Source organism: Amblyraja radiata, chromosome 2 (genome assembly GCF_010909765.2).
Source record: "Amblyraja radiata isolate CabotCenter1 chromosome 2, sAmbRad1.1.pri, whole genome shotgun sequence".
In the NCBI taxonomy this organism is placed as follows: domain Eukaryota; kingdom Metazoa; phylum Chordata; class Chondrichthyes; order Rajiformes; family Rajidae; genus Amblyraja; species Amblyraja radiata.
In genome coordinates this window covers 59,696,530-59,713,416 of record NC_045957.1, presented here as the reverse complement: position 1 = coordinate 59,713,416, position 16,887 = coordinate 59,696,530, and the positions used below count along the sequence as shown (strand labels likewise).

The 16,887-nt window shown below is 39.5% G+C and overlaps 1 protein-coding gene across 1 annotated transcript in view; it reads right to left on the bottom strand.

Annotated features, from left to right (window-relative positions):
• The window catches only part of scrn1 (secernin 1), a 56,747-nt gene that overhangs the window by 11,937 nt on the left and 27,923 nt on the right, over window positions 1-16,887 (bottom strand). Inside the window, exons 3-5 of the mRNA XM_033047348.1 lie at window positions 8,999-9,180; window positions 2,643-2,845; window positions 463-660 (exon numbers count right to left, since the gene is read on the bottom strand). Coding sequence (XP_032903239.1) covers window positions 463-660; window positions 2,643-2,845; window positions 8,999-9,180 — 583 coding nt within the window. The remainder of the gene's footprint in view (window positions 1-462; window positions 661-2,642; window positions 2,846-8,998; window positions 9,181-16,887) is intronic.

The window sequence follows — 16,887 nt, the reverse complement described above, 5'->3', positions numbered from 1 at the left end:
TGATGGTTGCTCTTTGCCGGTGATTTCGTAACAACCCTTGAGTGCCAGACTGCTTGTGGAGTGGAGCAGTCATTCAATTGGAGAGGAAAAGAATGACTGCGAGGGAGGAAGATATTAGGTAAAGTGCTACTTATTAAAAGTTTAGTTATTTTATGAGCCTTTTAAAGATGTTGATAAGTGTTTAAATCTTTGCCTGACATGCTTAACAACTTGAACTATTTATATCCCTTTGATATCTTAATGTTGTTATTGATATGACTGGCTAAACCAATTGATAAGACAGAATACTAATGGTGTCAATAGCCATCCTGAAGTTACAGCACTCAACATACCATGAAGATAATAATATAGGTTGAAGAATGACGGTTGTTCTCAAAGTCTTTGTTATTCCACAAATATAAACTCTGCCAAATTAAAGAAACAATCCCTAATCCAGAAGACCTGAAACAAGCACTCACTCACCTGATTGTTCACACAGAATGTCTTTCCCATGACAATGATGATTCAAAGTTTCATCTGGTGGTGAAAACACTGCACTAAAGTTGAATTTGTCCTCTCCGTTCCACCAGCCTTTACTTTGGGCATAACTTCTAAGCTCCGGATGCTCTGCATCAATGTTGGTTGTTATAGATAATTGGTTACAAATGCTCCTCATGCCCTCTATGAACAAAACAATTTATTGATAAAGTTAAAAAAAATATTCTAACTGGATCTTATAAGAACATGAATTTTAAAACACTAATTAATCAGATTTATATTTTAGTCTTCATTCAAGCCTGCTAGAAATACATTATATATGTCAACTTAAAATTTAAACTACTATTAACAACTATGGCACAATCTCAACCTATAGTTATCCCTTCTTCTCCAGGGTGCTGTAATATAAAGCAGGTTATTCAATTTATTTTATCTATGTCTACTGCTTTAAAAAAGGAACAATTCAATTAACCCCACCACTACTTTTTTTTTGCTTAACTAATCAAAGATTTTCCTTTCACATTATGTCTACCCCATTTTTCAGAATGACAATCAAATGTTGACACAATCATCTTTTCAGGCAATGCATTCCAGATATCAAAACATGTCAGTGCATTTTATTGTTGCTAATCAACTTCACCATCTGCACCATCTTGGAATTTGCAAATTTTCCCTGCGACAGTGCATTTCCCCCGGTCAGATTAAAATGAGATGAGTGTATGACTGGTGTAAATGAGTCTTTGATAGTCAGTGAATTCTTGCTGATCTGAAGGACTTCAGATGTACAATGAGTACACCCTCATTATAACAGATATTATAATAATAAAGAACTGCGGATGCTGGCTTATACACAAAAGGACACAAAATGTTGGAGTAACTCAGCCGGTCAGGAAGCATCTCTGGAGATCATGGATAGCTGATGTTTCAGGTCAAGACCATTCTTCAGGCTCTCGTTCTGAAACTGTGCCTGGAATGCAGGCAAGTTGACTGCCCCGGTCTGTTGGCAGTTGCAGGATGGCAAGAATTGGCGGAGTTAACGGTTGTGACCACGGACAACCGGAAAGCATTGGCAGTGGCAAGCATGGCCTGGAAGCTATGTGGGCCGGCAGTGGTGGCAGTAGGCCTGGCCTGGAAGCAGCCGGGGAGGAGATGCAAGCCAGGGGTGGCGATGGCAGCCCATCCTGGCGGTGACAAGGTCCGTCCGCTAAAACCAAAATTCGTTATAAAGAGGCCCCTTAATATCGAGGGTTTATTGTATTTTCATGATGTATCAACATAAAAATTGTCTTCAGTCAACTTCATGCATGCATGATATTAAAGAGAATTAGCAGGCAGAAACCCTGCCTTAGGTTTCAGTTGGAAATTAAATTAAATAATTTTCAATTTCAAAAACAAAATCTATAGCATCTGGTGTGAACGATTATCTTGAATGGATCCAATTTAATGTCAAGCATACCACAACATTACAGAGTGGTCTGTAAAACATTGCCAGTGGAATAAGTAAAAGTAGATAGCAACATTTAAGAGGCATGGATTGGATGGATAACGACCATATGCAACACATGGGATTTGTTTAGATTAGCATGATGGTCGGCGCAGGCTTAACGAGGCTGTTTCTGTGCTGTACTTTACTATTCATTTCTGGTCACCTAGTTCTAGGAAGCATGTCAATAATCATGAAAAATTGAAGAGAAGATTCATGCGGATATTATAGGGACTGGAAGCTTTAGTTATAAGGAAAGACAGGATAGGTTGTGGCTACTTTCACTGAAGCATAGGAGATTGAGGGTGACCTTATTGGGGCTTATAAAATCATGAGAAACATTGAAGAGGTGGGTGATTTTAAGATACAAGATTCAGCAAAATGGGGGAACCTGTAGTTACAATTATGATACTCAGAACATAAGTGATTTAAGGAAGAGAGAGAAATTAAATCACAGCATTAATATCATTCTTGTTGAGGTTTATGAACATTGTACTAAGATGTTGAACATTTTTTTCATCAACTGAATAATGTAACATTTTTTTCCATAGTCACGACCCAATATGATATTTGTTTTATTCTGCTCAGTATTCAGCAACCAAAGTGTGTGGACAATGAGCATCTTGAAATCACAATGGTTTTTACATTATTTTGGGAATTAACCCAAATACAATTTACCCACCTGTGATTTTCTCAGCAGCCCAATATTTGCCAACCGTTTCCAAGACCCAGACTTCTGTTCTGTCCACAATCAGAAAAGTACTGTGGAATAGATGAACCATCTCTCCATCTTTAAAATAGTTTCCACCTTGTCCATACTCTCCTAGAAGGGACACTATGACATCTACGGTCTCTTTTGCCGTGGTCCCTCTCTCTAAGCCAAGTCTGAGGAAAACAATCCAGATATAACAGAGAAAGAACTGTCAGATGTGGGATGCTCTAACTAATATTTGCAACTGTTGCAATAACTGTTTCATTGTACCTTAAAGAGCATTTTTTTTAGTCACTGTCACATTGCTGTATGTAACCAAACGCTTTCTGCCTATTTTGTTTGCAGAGGAAACAGGAGTGGCATTTAGGCATTGTAAAAATAAGGTGCGGATTTGATGGCACAGTGAATATATAGAGAGACATATAACTGGTTGCATTCTAGTTCATGTGTATACATTTTTAGGAAGTATATTTTGAAATTAAAAAGAGGAAGTACAGTGATAGTTGGTAAGCAGTAGCAGTTACAACAATACATTATCTGTAGCATTACTTTATAGACTACTTGCAGGATGGTATTTTCTATTATACATTAATCTTCAGACTATAAAGACTGGTTAGGGATGGCAATATTGCCAATATTGTACAAAGTAATTTGGGCCATCAATCCAGTTGTATTCATTTAATATGGGCTTTTAACCTTTGAGAGAAGGATAATCTTTGCTGCTCAATCATCCATTTAAGCCTTAAATATGATTAATTAAACCCGATACAACATATGGTATTTGTTTCATACAAATACAGTAAAGATATTGAGTTACACAGAAATGCAAACACTATTTAAGAGCCATCGGCCAAAACAAGCAAACAGCGAGTACAATTTTGAAGAGATAATTGAAAGTTAGAAAGAATTCTTGCACACCTTTGAAAATATTTTTCCTCATTTATGCCACACAAATTAAGTCAAGAAACAGGTTTACAAAACTGAAAATAAACAAATAGTGTGCTCTGCCAGTCCTATAATCAACTAGGCTATATTTATTAAGACTCACATATTACTTTATTAAGACTCTATACACCTATTTAATAATGGTTGGATATAGTGTTATATTCTCCTAAAGGTAACAGATTGGTTATTTTTGACCAAAGAGCAAGGTGCAGCAACATAAGGGGCCAAAACATACTTACCTTTTGGCAACTGTTATATTGAGCATTTGAGGCAAAGCTTCCCTGGTGGGTTAGCTCCACTCCAACTTCAGTTCAATTGTCATTGCACTATGGAGAGCAGATGCCGCAGTAATAACCTGACCCACAAAATAATCAGCGCCATGTGTGAAGCACAATAATAATCCCTTCAATGGGTTCACAGTTTAGGTTAGTTTTGAAATACTGCGTGGAAACAGGCCCATTGGCCCACCGAGTCTGCATCGACCAGCGATCCCCGCACATTAACACTATCCTAGACACTAGGAACAATTTAAACCCATACCAAGCCAATTTACCTACATACCTGTACATCTTTGGAGTGTGGGAGGAAACCGAGGATTTCGGAGAAAACCCATGTGGTCACGGGGAGAAAGTACAAACTCTGTACTGACAGCACCCGTAGTCAGGATCGAACCCGGGTCTCCGGCGCTGCAAGGCAACAAATCTACCACTGCGTCACCGTGTTGCCCTATAGTTGAAAAGCTAAATGAAGGAAATGGTTTGTTCGTTCTCCTCTACCGTTATTTTTTTAATTATTTCCTACTACTTTAAGATGCACAAGTAAATTATTTGTAATAATTTTTGTTATTGATAGTTTGTAAACTCTTGAAAACTTTAAAAAAAATTATTTCTGATGATCAAAGAGATTTCAGACAGAATGATGGTCAAATGGCCATCAGGGCATTTCAGAGATGCAGTCTCATGATAGGAGTTGTTGTCTCCCTGCTCCACTTCATGCAATGCCAACTATAGCCAGTTGTCGAGCTGAAACACTCCTTCAGGACGACAATAAGTGGGACCAGGGAAAAACAACCAGGATGGATGACTGATTTGACACACTATCCTGTGCAGGGACACATCCATCACAAAACACCGCAGAAAATACCAGAGTGCAATTGCAGTCCAGCATCAGAATTTAGATGTACTTGTTCTGCAAAGCAGACCTGACCCCACGTAGAGGGTGGTGTAAATTACAAATATATGCTTCTATGTCATGGCACAATTTTAATGCCTTCTCCAGTTTTTGAGTTCAGATATCTGCTCTATGTATAATTTTATAGTAAGCGCTTTATATGTAGGCAGTAAGCCCTACTGCAAGTATACAAATAAGAGTATCATGCTGAAGCCCATGAAGGCACTAAATCATCAGCTATGGCAGATAGACCCAGACAGGGGCCTGTGTTTGCGTACAAGAAGCTCACTAATGCAAGATATAAGTATGCTGTTCGCTTCATCTGTAAAAATGAGCAAGCTATGAGGGCTGATTCCATGGCTAATAAGCTGCTAAGTAACAATGCTACTGATTTTTGGAAAGAAGTGAGAGCTCTTAACAGTTGCAGAACATCACTACCATGCACTGTAGTTGGAATCTCCGGAACAGCTAATACTGCAGAGTTATGTCGACAACATTATAGTACTTTATTCATCTGTGTCCAAGGTGATTTGTATAGGGTGGACAATATTGAGGGTAATGAATCAATGGTGATTATGAGGTGTATCATGCCATGAACAAGCTGTCCAACAACAAAGCAAGTGGCTTGGATCATATTTCTGCTGAACATCTTAAGTATGCGAGTATGAGGATAGCTCCTCTCCTTGCTATTTGTTTTACTGGCTTTATGATTCATGGCTTGTTACCAGCCTCAATGTCGTCTGTTCTGCTAGTGCCGGTCATTAAGGACAAAGCTGGTAAAGTAGGCAGCCTAAATAATTAGAGGCCCATAGCTTTAGCCAGAATATTCTCAAAAGTCATAGAAAGAGTTCTTCTGGATAGAGTAAATAGGGTTGTTAACTCCACATATAACCAGTTTGGTTTTAAAGCTAAACATGGCACTGACGTGCATATATGCCCTAAAGGAGATTGTAAACAAATATAGAGGCAAAAACTCTTTGATCCTTATGATTATTGATGCTTCCAAAGCCTTTGATCGTGTTAATCACAGCTGTTTATTAAAATGTGTCAAAGACGGGTGCCTATATACATTGTGAGAATTCTGGCTTACTGGTATGCCCACAAGACTATGCAAATAAAATGGGGCAATAGGGCCTCAGCCCCATTTGGGGTTAGCAATGGTGTTAGACGGGGGAATTTTGTCCCCAGTACTTTTTAATCTTTATATTGATGATCTGTCCAAACAATTGAAAGCCTGTAATACTGGGTGCATGATTGGTAATATTTTAGTGAACCATATTATGTATGCAGATGATATTGTGGTTTTTAGTCCATTTAGCGCTGGTCTCCAGCAGCTCCTTTATATATGTTCCGTGTATGGTGTGGAACATGATATTAAATATAATGCTTGTAAGAGTGCTGTTTTGAGCTGTGGAATCAAAGAGGATAAATGTCTCACATTTCCTGATTTTAAATTGTCTGACAATAATCTTAGTGTCTGTAATAAGGTAAAATATCTTGGGCATTTTATTACAGAACAAATGACAAATGATGAGGATATTTATAGGCAACGATGTATGCTGTATGTACAGGCGAATATTCTCTTGCGTAATTCTCTTTGGATGATCAGCCATGATCATATTGAATGGCGGTGCAGGCTCGAAGGGCCGAATGGCCTACTCCTGCACCTATTTTCTATGTAAGTTTGATGCGTGTACAGATGTGGTGAAGATGTCGCTGTTTAGAGCATATTGCACACCACTCTATACTGCGCACCTGTTGTCGAACTATGGGAAGACAAGTTTGCAAAGACTAAAGGTGGCCTATAATGATGCCATGAGAACACTGCTAAGGAAACCTAGATGGTGTAGTGCTAGTAACATGTTTTTGGCTGCAGGAGTCAGTACTTAAGAAGCTATCCTAATGAATCACATGTATAAATTAATTTGTAGGATAAATGACTATAAATGTAATTATCGTGGCCTTGTCAAACACGCTATACGCTACGAATCCCAGTTTGGGAGACACTGGTATCGCTGTCTCGTTGTTGGACACTGATTTTTCTTTTTATTCTGGATTTCAAATCATGTATTGTGGTTTTTTTTAAATATCTAATTTATGATGCTTTTATAAGTGATATACTAAGATGCTATATGTATTTTATGATGTTTTTATATGCAATGTATTTTTATGTAATGTTGTCTCTTGTCTGGACCTTGAGTCCGAAATAAAGTTTATTATAAAAGTTTATTTTACATGCTTGTATGAATTCTTCAATATAATTATGTATTATACAAAAATATGCAGATTTACACCTCCATGTATTAGTTGTCAAAATGTAATTTGGTTAAAAATGGAGAGGGAAGATTGTTTGCCTTTTAATATAGGCTCGATTCTCCTATCTCCAATACATTTGAATGTCATTGTATGAGCAAAATCCGATAATACACAGCACTCTACGTATGTGGAAACAGTTGAAATTAAGTCTTAAGCTGAGAAACTTGTCTCTCTTTCTGCCTATTGCAAACAATCCCTCGTTTAAACCGTCTACTTTAGATACGGTGTTTGTTCAATGGAAAAACCTTAATATTGTGGGAGACCTCTATAAGAAGGGAACTCTCGCTTCTTTTCAAGAACTACAGGAGAAATACTACTTGAACGCAAACAATCTTTTTAGATACTTTCAAATCCGAGATTATGTGAAAACATACACACAAGATTGTCCTTTTATGGGTCCAGATATATTAGACGGTTGTTTGAATAGACATGCCGATACAAGTAAGTTGATATCTTACATTTATAATACTCTCTTAAATATTGATACCCCCACCTTCTGAGATTTATAAGCGAGCATGGGAAGACGATTTGTTCCCGCAGTGAAGATGTGGATCACAGAAATGACCGAGACACTACATTTCGAAAAAAGAAGGCTTGTTGTGGCTGATAAATCAGACCAATTCTCCAAAACATGGTCTCCTTTCACTTAATTTCTTCAACAATAGAATGGTCGAACACAAATTAAAAACCAATGCTTGAGATGGGTGAGCGGGGAGGGGGGGGGGGGGGGGGTGAGGGAAGGATAGTGGGGCATATCTCTGTCTTTTTTTTTGTCTCTCACTTCTTCAGCAGTTCAGGGGACTTTTCTTCTCTCTTTTTTGTATTTTTCTTCTTTCTCTTCATTCTTACCTTTTTACTTTTTTTTCCCCCGATTCACTTATCAGTTTATAAAATGTTACAAAAAAATAAAATAAAAAGTAAAATTTGAGAGAAACATCCTTCAGTATTATAGCAAATATGTTGCATTCTATTCATGCAATTGTATTTCATAATTTATCACAATTTGATAGATTTATTAAGAGTTATGATAAGTGTGGTTCAGGAAGAATGATTTCCCTTGTGGGGAAAAAGCATAATTGGGGATCACCAAAATTAGATAGTCACCAAAACATTCAATAGGGAATTCGAAATCAACTTCCTTATCCAAAGAATGTCAAAAGATTGGTGCATATGGTACAGCTGCTGCCTCGGGGCTCCTCTGACCCGGGTTCAATCTTGATCTCTGGTGCTGTGGGAGTTGCAGTCTTCCTGCGATAATGTGGGATTCCTTCAGATGCTCTGGTTTCCTTCAACCACGTAAAGATGTGGAGTTGGTAGGTTATAAAGCCCCTGTAAATTGCCCCTAGAATAGACGAGTGGAATAATCTGATGGCAGTTGATGCGAAAATGAGGAGAAAAAAGTAGGATTAGTATAAATGGGTGTTTGGTGGTTGGTGCGTTCACAGTAATTCCATGAGCGAAGAATGTGGGGGCTCTCTACTACATCGAATAGATGAGGTGGGTAATATTGATGCATTTAATGGGAGGCTAGACAAGCACAAGAAAGGAATAGAGGGTTACACTGAGAGGAGTTAGATATGAAAAACTGAAAAGAGATTCCAATGGAACATAAACACCAATGTGGACTGGTTGAATCTAATTTTCTGTCATATATCCTATGTAATATTAGCTACAACAAAGACCCCCAGTGTATTACACCAATTTATACAGACCACAAAACAGGAGTGAACACCTAATGTGATATTATTATTTTTTAAATGTAATGCACACATTTTTCTCCCATTGAATACTATCTTCATATAAATATTATAACTAAAAATGTTTCTAAACATCATAATTTGTGAACAATACTTCAGAAAAGAAAAAAAGCGTTACATGTAATTGTTACTAATTACCTGACAAGATCCATCCCAAGTAGGGCCTCCACCTCTGCTGCTGGCTCTCTGGTCACCACGGTTCCATTACCAATGCAGACTCCATGCTCATTCGCTCCCATTTCTGCCCCCCACATCCATGATGATTTGCTCAGTATTACTGCATGTGTCCTCTCTTCTTGATCAATAGTAATGTAGGTGCACTGCCAAATCAAACAATAAAATTAAACAAAGACTGCTGAGCACAGCATCCTCACATTTTTCTAACTTTAAACCATCAACGAGCAATGATTATTCTTGTCCCCGTTTGGGTGCTGAGGGAGAGAGTACGTTCAACCCATGGAGAATTTAGCCATAATCTTACCATCATTCCGAGGCAGTGATATCATACGGCTGAAAGACTGTAAATGTTAGGTCCCAATTAAAAAAGTGGATCGGGAGATAAAATCAAAAACAGCCCAGACAGCATCAAATTGGAGGTGAGAAACCCTTGAGACACCAATTCAAGGCAAAGTTAAACAACATTAGGAAAGTATTAGATTAATGAATATCGGTGTGAATTTGTCAAAGACAAGTCAGTTGTACCAAGATGAGCTTTCTGATGAAGTAATAGACACTGTTGAAGCATAGTACAGAGTTTCAAAAGTGATTCGACAAGTTAACATATGATTGTGGAAGGTGGAAGCAGGCACTTTCACAACATTTAAGAGTACTTGAATCACCGGGGCATAGAAGACTATGAAGTGCTGATAAATGGGGTCAGTGTAGATAGGTATTGAAAATTAACATGGGCATGTTAAAGGACCTGTTTCTCTGCTGTAGGGCACTGACTCTCAAGTAAGCTGCTGAGTAAAATTAAAGTCATTGTATTAAAGAAAGCATGACAATGTGGGTTCATTATTGGCAAGGAAGATTCAGACTGGTAAAATGGCCAGACAAATAACAGAAGTGTTAAGTCATGCATTTTTGTATAATGATGAGATAAAACAAACAGTATGATACAACTTTAAAGTGCATACAAAAATAAAGAGACTGGAAGTGCACACATGCACATAAATGCTCAAAGGGTGCAGGGTAGAATGAGCAGGCAGTTTACAAAAAAGACAAAATCTGCAGATATATTATTTGTCAAAGAGTTCAATACCAATTGAGTTATACTAAACATTTTAAAAAAGCATTAATTGGGCCTCGGCCAACTTAATCCTGAGCAAAACAATTTAAAAAGCAAGTCAAAATTTAGCAGAATGTAACAGAGTTGAAAATCTTCACCTATCTGTAAAAAATTAGATAAATAATAAAGAATTATTAAAGCAGAAAAGGGAGAATGTGATAGTTAAAAATGAAAGTAAATGATAACAACAGGGTATTGGCCAAAATAAAGTTAATGGACAAGCAAAAATAAATTACTGGCAAGATGAATTAATGTTATCTAGAATGTGGTAGAAGCAAATTCGCAAGTAAGTTAATTGGATTGGATAAGTAATTTAAGGGAAAAGAAAGGTTGAAGATTGCGGGGAAGATAAGGGGATTAGGACTTGAATAATTCTACCAAAAAAGCTGGCACATGCTAAATCAGCCTCTTTTCATGCTGTATAACTTTATGGTTCAATAAACACACAAGCAGTCAGCATTTCTGCAAATTTAAAACATGTCATTTATTTTTGGTTTTAAATACTCACAATGTACTACTGTTGCAACAACTTCCTAAATTAAAATCAAAGGAATATCTCAAATCTATTGCACAATACAAAAATATTTGCTAAATATTATTCAGCAAATGAAGCAAATCAATGTGATGATTTTGAATGTATCCTTAGAATTTAAATTACTTATTACTGAAAGGAACATTATACCTCATACATATTGAAATATATTTAAAGTGTTTCAAAACTATAAACATTTCAAAGGTAACATTGATTTTGCTTTAAAAGTAACCACCTAATTGTCTGAACAATAAAAACTCTCTCAGTGGCCACTTCGTTCCAAAGCTTCAGAATTTTAACAATCAACTCAGGAATTTCAAATTAACCATCCAGCTTTTTTCACAAAAAAACAAGCTGTAACTCAGAGGGTTAGGCAGTGTCTATGGAAATGAATAAGCAACATTTCCCATTGAAGCAATCCACCACTGGTCACATCTTCCCATTTCCCACCCCTTTCTGCTGATTCCTTGGACTGCTCTGAAACTCAGTCCCAGTGCTGGCCGCTTGACCTTCTTCAATTTTCTGAGCAATTCCAAATTAAACATTGCACAGACATGAACAAACAATCAGACATGAACAAGCAATCAGACAATTGCATTTCTGATCTTATGACAGAAGCGAGTTTAGGGTGAAATAACTGAAGAAAATGTTTAGGTACCACATTAAATATTACCACATTTCCCCTCCAAGGTTTATCGTTCAGCGATGTCCCACGATTGGAACCACAGACCTCCAAGGATCAGGTATGCTTAGCAAAGACATGATGGAATTTTCTCCTTGATGCCCAATGATATAAATGTCACCAGGATTTTTGATGCCACATCCCGTCAAGTGCAATCATGATGTCAGAGGCGATATCCTTTACACCTAATCATGTAGCAATACTTGAAAACTATGTTGAATGAATAGCCCAAGTATAGTTTACAATTCTGAATTCAATTTGTTTTTAGATTTTGTTGTCACGCCATATATCTCCCTTCACAATGATAACATTGTTTTATCCTAAATATTATTTTAATAATTATTGCTGAATATACAGTTACCCTACTTGGTTAGTACTACCTGACAGCACATGAGACTCAAATGGTCAGTGACCACCATCGAGAATGTTATCTGTTTAACTACAAATTCAAATTAAGAGCCCAGCCTGGGTCTGAGCTCTGCTGTCATTCCACAAAATGATATCTTATTCCAAATAATTTTCTAATTTTACTTCGGAGTCACGTGAAGACCCCGCCAGCACGCATGCACGACATATTGTCTCACACATTGCACAGCGACGGGCGGGGGAAGAGCTCTCCCGCGGCAACGTTTAAAAACGGGACCTACAGGTAAGTCTCTTACTCTGAGGTCGTTTTTTCTTGCCCTTGTTGTCATTTGTGTTACAGCAACAATGGACAAGGGGAAGAAGACAAAGAGGGTAGCGTCCCGTGTGACTGCGGTGAACCGTGAAAGTTCCGGCAGTGGGGGGGCGACCAGCGGCACCTGGACCGCATTCACAGTCACCGACATCAATCCTGCTCAGCCGAGTCCAGCGCCGCGAGCTGCACAGCCCAAACCAGCGCAGCGAGTTGGAGGCAAGGCAAAGCAGAAGTCGGTCCGGCCGATAGACTCGGACGAGTCCGGCCAGGAGGACGCGCTGCCCGAGAGCAGTGGAGGTGACCGTCTATCCGCATGGAGCGGTTGATGGAGCAAATGCTCCAACATGACTTGCTCAGGGAGATGGAGCAAGCTCACTATGGGAGTCCTCGCACTCCCACAACAGCACCATATACGGCGCTGTCCAATGCATCTCCCTCGACAGAGGGGAGTATTGGGTGCCAGGGCTGGGCTGGCCTGGAAGAGGGGAACATGGCTGAAGATACCGGCAGTGTGCTGGGGGTGGAGGTCAAACTTCAGAAGATCCTAAAACTTCTGACTTTGGGCATAACATCATACGCTCGTTCCGTTGATGGTACTGAAATGACGGACAATCAGCAGGACACACTGGCATTACTTTGTAATACCCAGTACAAAATAAATTGCTTAAGGAAGAACGCAATCAAACCTGCTCTGAACCCTAAATTTGCAGGGTTGTGCAAAACATCTACAGCACAACCGCAGATACTGCTGTTTGGGGGAGACTTGTCTAAACAAGTAAAATAACTCGATGACGAGTCAAAAGCCGTTGGGCTCATGAGGGCGTCCGCAGGAACGAGCAAGACCACATACCCCAGACGGCAGCACCCCTATGCAACCACCAACAGGCATCGACACCAGGATGCTGGTGAAAGCATGAGGGCCACGCAGCAACCACAAAGGTCTTTTTTAGGCCAAGGCCCAGGCCGACCCTCATGGAAGATGCGCCAACCCCACACTCCGGCACCTCGACCGCAGAAGAGGCAGAAGCCGAAGAAATGAACGTACCACCGGTAACCATGGAGGTAGGTGGGTCTGGTTCCTTCCAGAACATATAAGGTGTAGGTCCTGTACCAACAGGGGGAAGGTTACACTTGTTTTTGGAAGCATGGAGGACTATTACAACTGATAAATATATACTACAAAGTATTCAGGGATACAAAATTGAGTTAATCCAAAAAGGTATGCCACCAGTTCAACATGTACCATAACTGGGAGTTTGTACTCTCACAACAGGAAAAGTTGGAAGGACATGCAGAACTGGTGAGGTTACATGCTAAAGGTGTAATAGAGAGGACGGCACATGACTCTCTGGAATTTGTATCCAACATTTTTACGAAAACCAAGAAAGATGGTGGATGTCGCATCATCATTGACTTAACTAGACTGAATACTTTTGTAAAATATATTCTTTTCAAAATGGAAACATTTGTTACTGAGGGATACTTCATGGCATGCATCGATCTGAAAGATGCATACTATTCAGTACCCATACATAAGGATCATCGTCGATACCTAAAATTTAATTGGATGGGGCAACGATGGCAGTATAAAGCATTGCCTAATGTATTAACATCAGCCCCAAGACTATTTACCAAGATATTGAAACCAGCCTTGGCAATACTAAGGAAACAAAAACATATTGTTATGGCATATCTTGATGATATTTTGATTGTGGGGAAAACCCTGGAATTAGCTAAATCAGCGGTTTTAGCTACCAAACATCTTTGAAACACTGGAGTTTATCATCCATCCAGATAAATCTAAGTTGACACCATCCACAACTATGAACTATTTGGGATTCACAATTAACTCTATCCACATGTCTGTAACATTGCCAAAGAACAAAGCAGCAGACTTGATGGAAGCCTGCAACAAATTGATTGTTACTAATCAACCATCCATTCGACAGGTGGCAAGAGTAATTGGGAAATTAGTAGCAGCATTTCCAGCTACTCAGTTTGGACCTTTGCACTACCAGAATTTACAAAGGGCAAACGTGCAAGCGCTAAAACAACATGCAGGTCATTTTGATCGACCTATGCAATTACCAGCCAAAGCAATTTTGGAGTTACAATGGTGGAAGGAAAATATTTGGCATTGTTCCAGCCCCATCGTTATCTGTAAGCCATCATTCACAATACAAACGAATGCCAGCGCTCATGGCTGGGGAGCAACTAACACTATGTCCAGTACTGGTGGTAGATGGAACATACAAGAATCATCACTATTACAAACACTAGATATAAATTATTTAGAAATGATGGGTGCATTTTATGGGCTAAAAGCTTACTGTTCAACTATGCACCATCTGCATGTCCTCCTACAAATTGATAATACCATGGTGGTGGCATATATTAATCATATGGGTGGAATAAAATCGATATCGTGTGATAATCTGGCCAATACAATCTGGCAATGGTGTGTCGACAGACATATTTGGCTATCAGCAACTTACCTGCCAGGTAAGCTCAATACAGTGGCAGACACCAGGTCACGAAAATTTAATGACAACACCGAATGGATGTTGAACCACAAAGTATTTGCTGATATTACTATGCGATATGGTACACCTGATATCGATCTATTTGCCTCTAGACTCAATCACCAGTTGCCAACATATGTCGCTTGGGAACCAGACCCTGGGGCAGCAGCGATGGACGCTTTTTCGCTGAATTGGGGAAAATTGTTTTTACATACTTTCCCCCCTTCTGCCTCATCAGTCGGGTCCTACGCAAAATACAAATGGACTCAGCTTCAGATATTTTGGTAGTACCCGATTGGCCTACACAGCCATGGTTCCCTGTGGTCCTCGACATGGTCTCTGAGCCATATATGACCATCACTAAAAGACCAGATCTTTTGGCCCATCCTGTTTCGGGCGAGAGTCATCCATGCCATGACAGAATCAATCTGTTGGCTTGCAGAATCTGAAAAGACCTTTGCTGGATCTGGGACTCACAGACAGGACCATGAACATGATCACAGTGGCCTATCGAGAGTCAACTAAGAAGCAGTACCTCTCCAGCATTAGGAAATGGGAATTGTACTGCTCAAGGACTGGTGTAGCATACAATACAGCTACAGTCACCAATGTCCTGGAATTCCTATCCAGCCTTCATTTTGATGAAGGACTGAGCTACAGCGCTATTAATAGTGCTAGGAGTGCTCTGTCAGCATACTTGTGGCAGGCACAAGGACAGCATTCCATGGGATCCCATCCTCTAGTTGCCAAACTCATGACGGGTATTTACATCACCAACCCTCCCAGACCGAGGTACTACCAGATCTGAGACGTTAGTGTTGTACTCACATTGCTAAGGGGTTGGTCACCAGCAATGTCCCTGTCCCTGGAACAGCTCACATTAAAAACAGTAATGCTGATGGCATTGGTCTCAGCTCAAAGGGTTCAGTCCCTACACAAACTAAGACAGGAATATATGAAGGTCTAAACAGACAAGATAACCTTCCGGATCTTGGAGTTGGTCAAACAAAGTAGACCAGGAACATCAGGACTGAATTTGGAATTCCGGGCATACCCATCTGACACCCGTCTGTGTGTTATGACACACCTACTGCTATACCTTAAGACTACAAAAACCTTAAGAGGAAACAAATTGGCGCTATGGGTCAGCTTTAAACAGCCTCATGGCCGGGTGTCAGCACAGACCATCTCTAGATGGCTCAGACAGGTTCTGGGAGCTGCTGCGGTGGATACTGACATTTTAAAATCTCATTCCCCAGGGCAGCAGCAACATCAGCGGCTAGAAACATGGAGGTGCCAATGGACCATATCCTGGCGACAGCAGGATGGTCTAGGGAGAAGACCTTCCAACTCTTTTATAATAAGCCGATCGCCAAACCTGCGGTGTTTGCAGAAAGTATTTTAAGTTCTGCAATATAATTTAGCCCGAGGGAGCATTATTTTCTTTGTTAAAGTAAATCGTTATTGTTTCAAATTTTGATTCATGTCTCAATACGATAACATACTTCCACCCTTGGATGACTTCGGCAGTGAGTGAAGCATGGATTTGTTCCACGGCATGAAATCACAGATCATTAAAATCTTCACGTAGTCACTCACTTGACCGAAGTAAAATAGTAAGATTAAATGAGAACTTACCAGTTTGAAGTTAGATCTTTATTTTATGAGGAGTTACATCGAGGGATTACGTGCCCTCCACGCCCACCCTCTATCATAAAGGTCAACTGGTATCCTAGTTCTTCTTATCTTACTATGTTTATTTCACTTACTATTACTGTGATTTCACACCGCTGCTTTGAAGAATGTCGCACATGCATGCTGGCGGGGTCTTCACGTAATCCCTCGACGTAACTCCTCATAAAATAAAGATCAAACTTCAAACTGGTAAGTTCTCGTTTAATCTTACTATTAAATTGCATCCCACGTTTCAGCCCTTGCAATTACTCCCCACTTTCACATTTCAACCACAAATTTTTGACCTACATTCTGCATTTCTGCATTTACACATTTGCACACTGAACTATGATGTAAAAACACTCTGCTTTTCAAATGACCAACAAGAACATCAGGGTTCCGGCCTCTTGCTCTCTCTGAATAGTGGCATTTCGCATGATGAGACGGAGCACTGGATGGCTGCATGGTGCTGCTTGCAGTAGAGAAAAATAGATGCAGAGCTATTTACTTGCACTTTCAGTAATCCACTCAAATCACTGATGTGCAAGATTCCACAAGTACCATAACTGAGGAAATAGTCATGTATTAAGAATTTTTAGAAAAAACAAATCATAATATCTTGCAGAGACTCTGGGACTGAATATTAACCA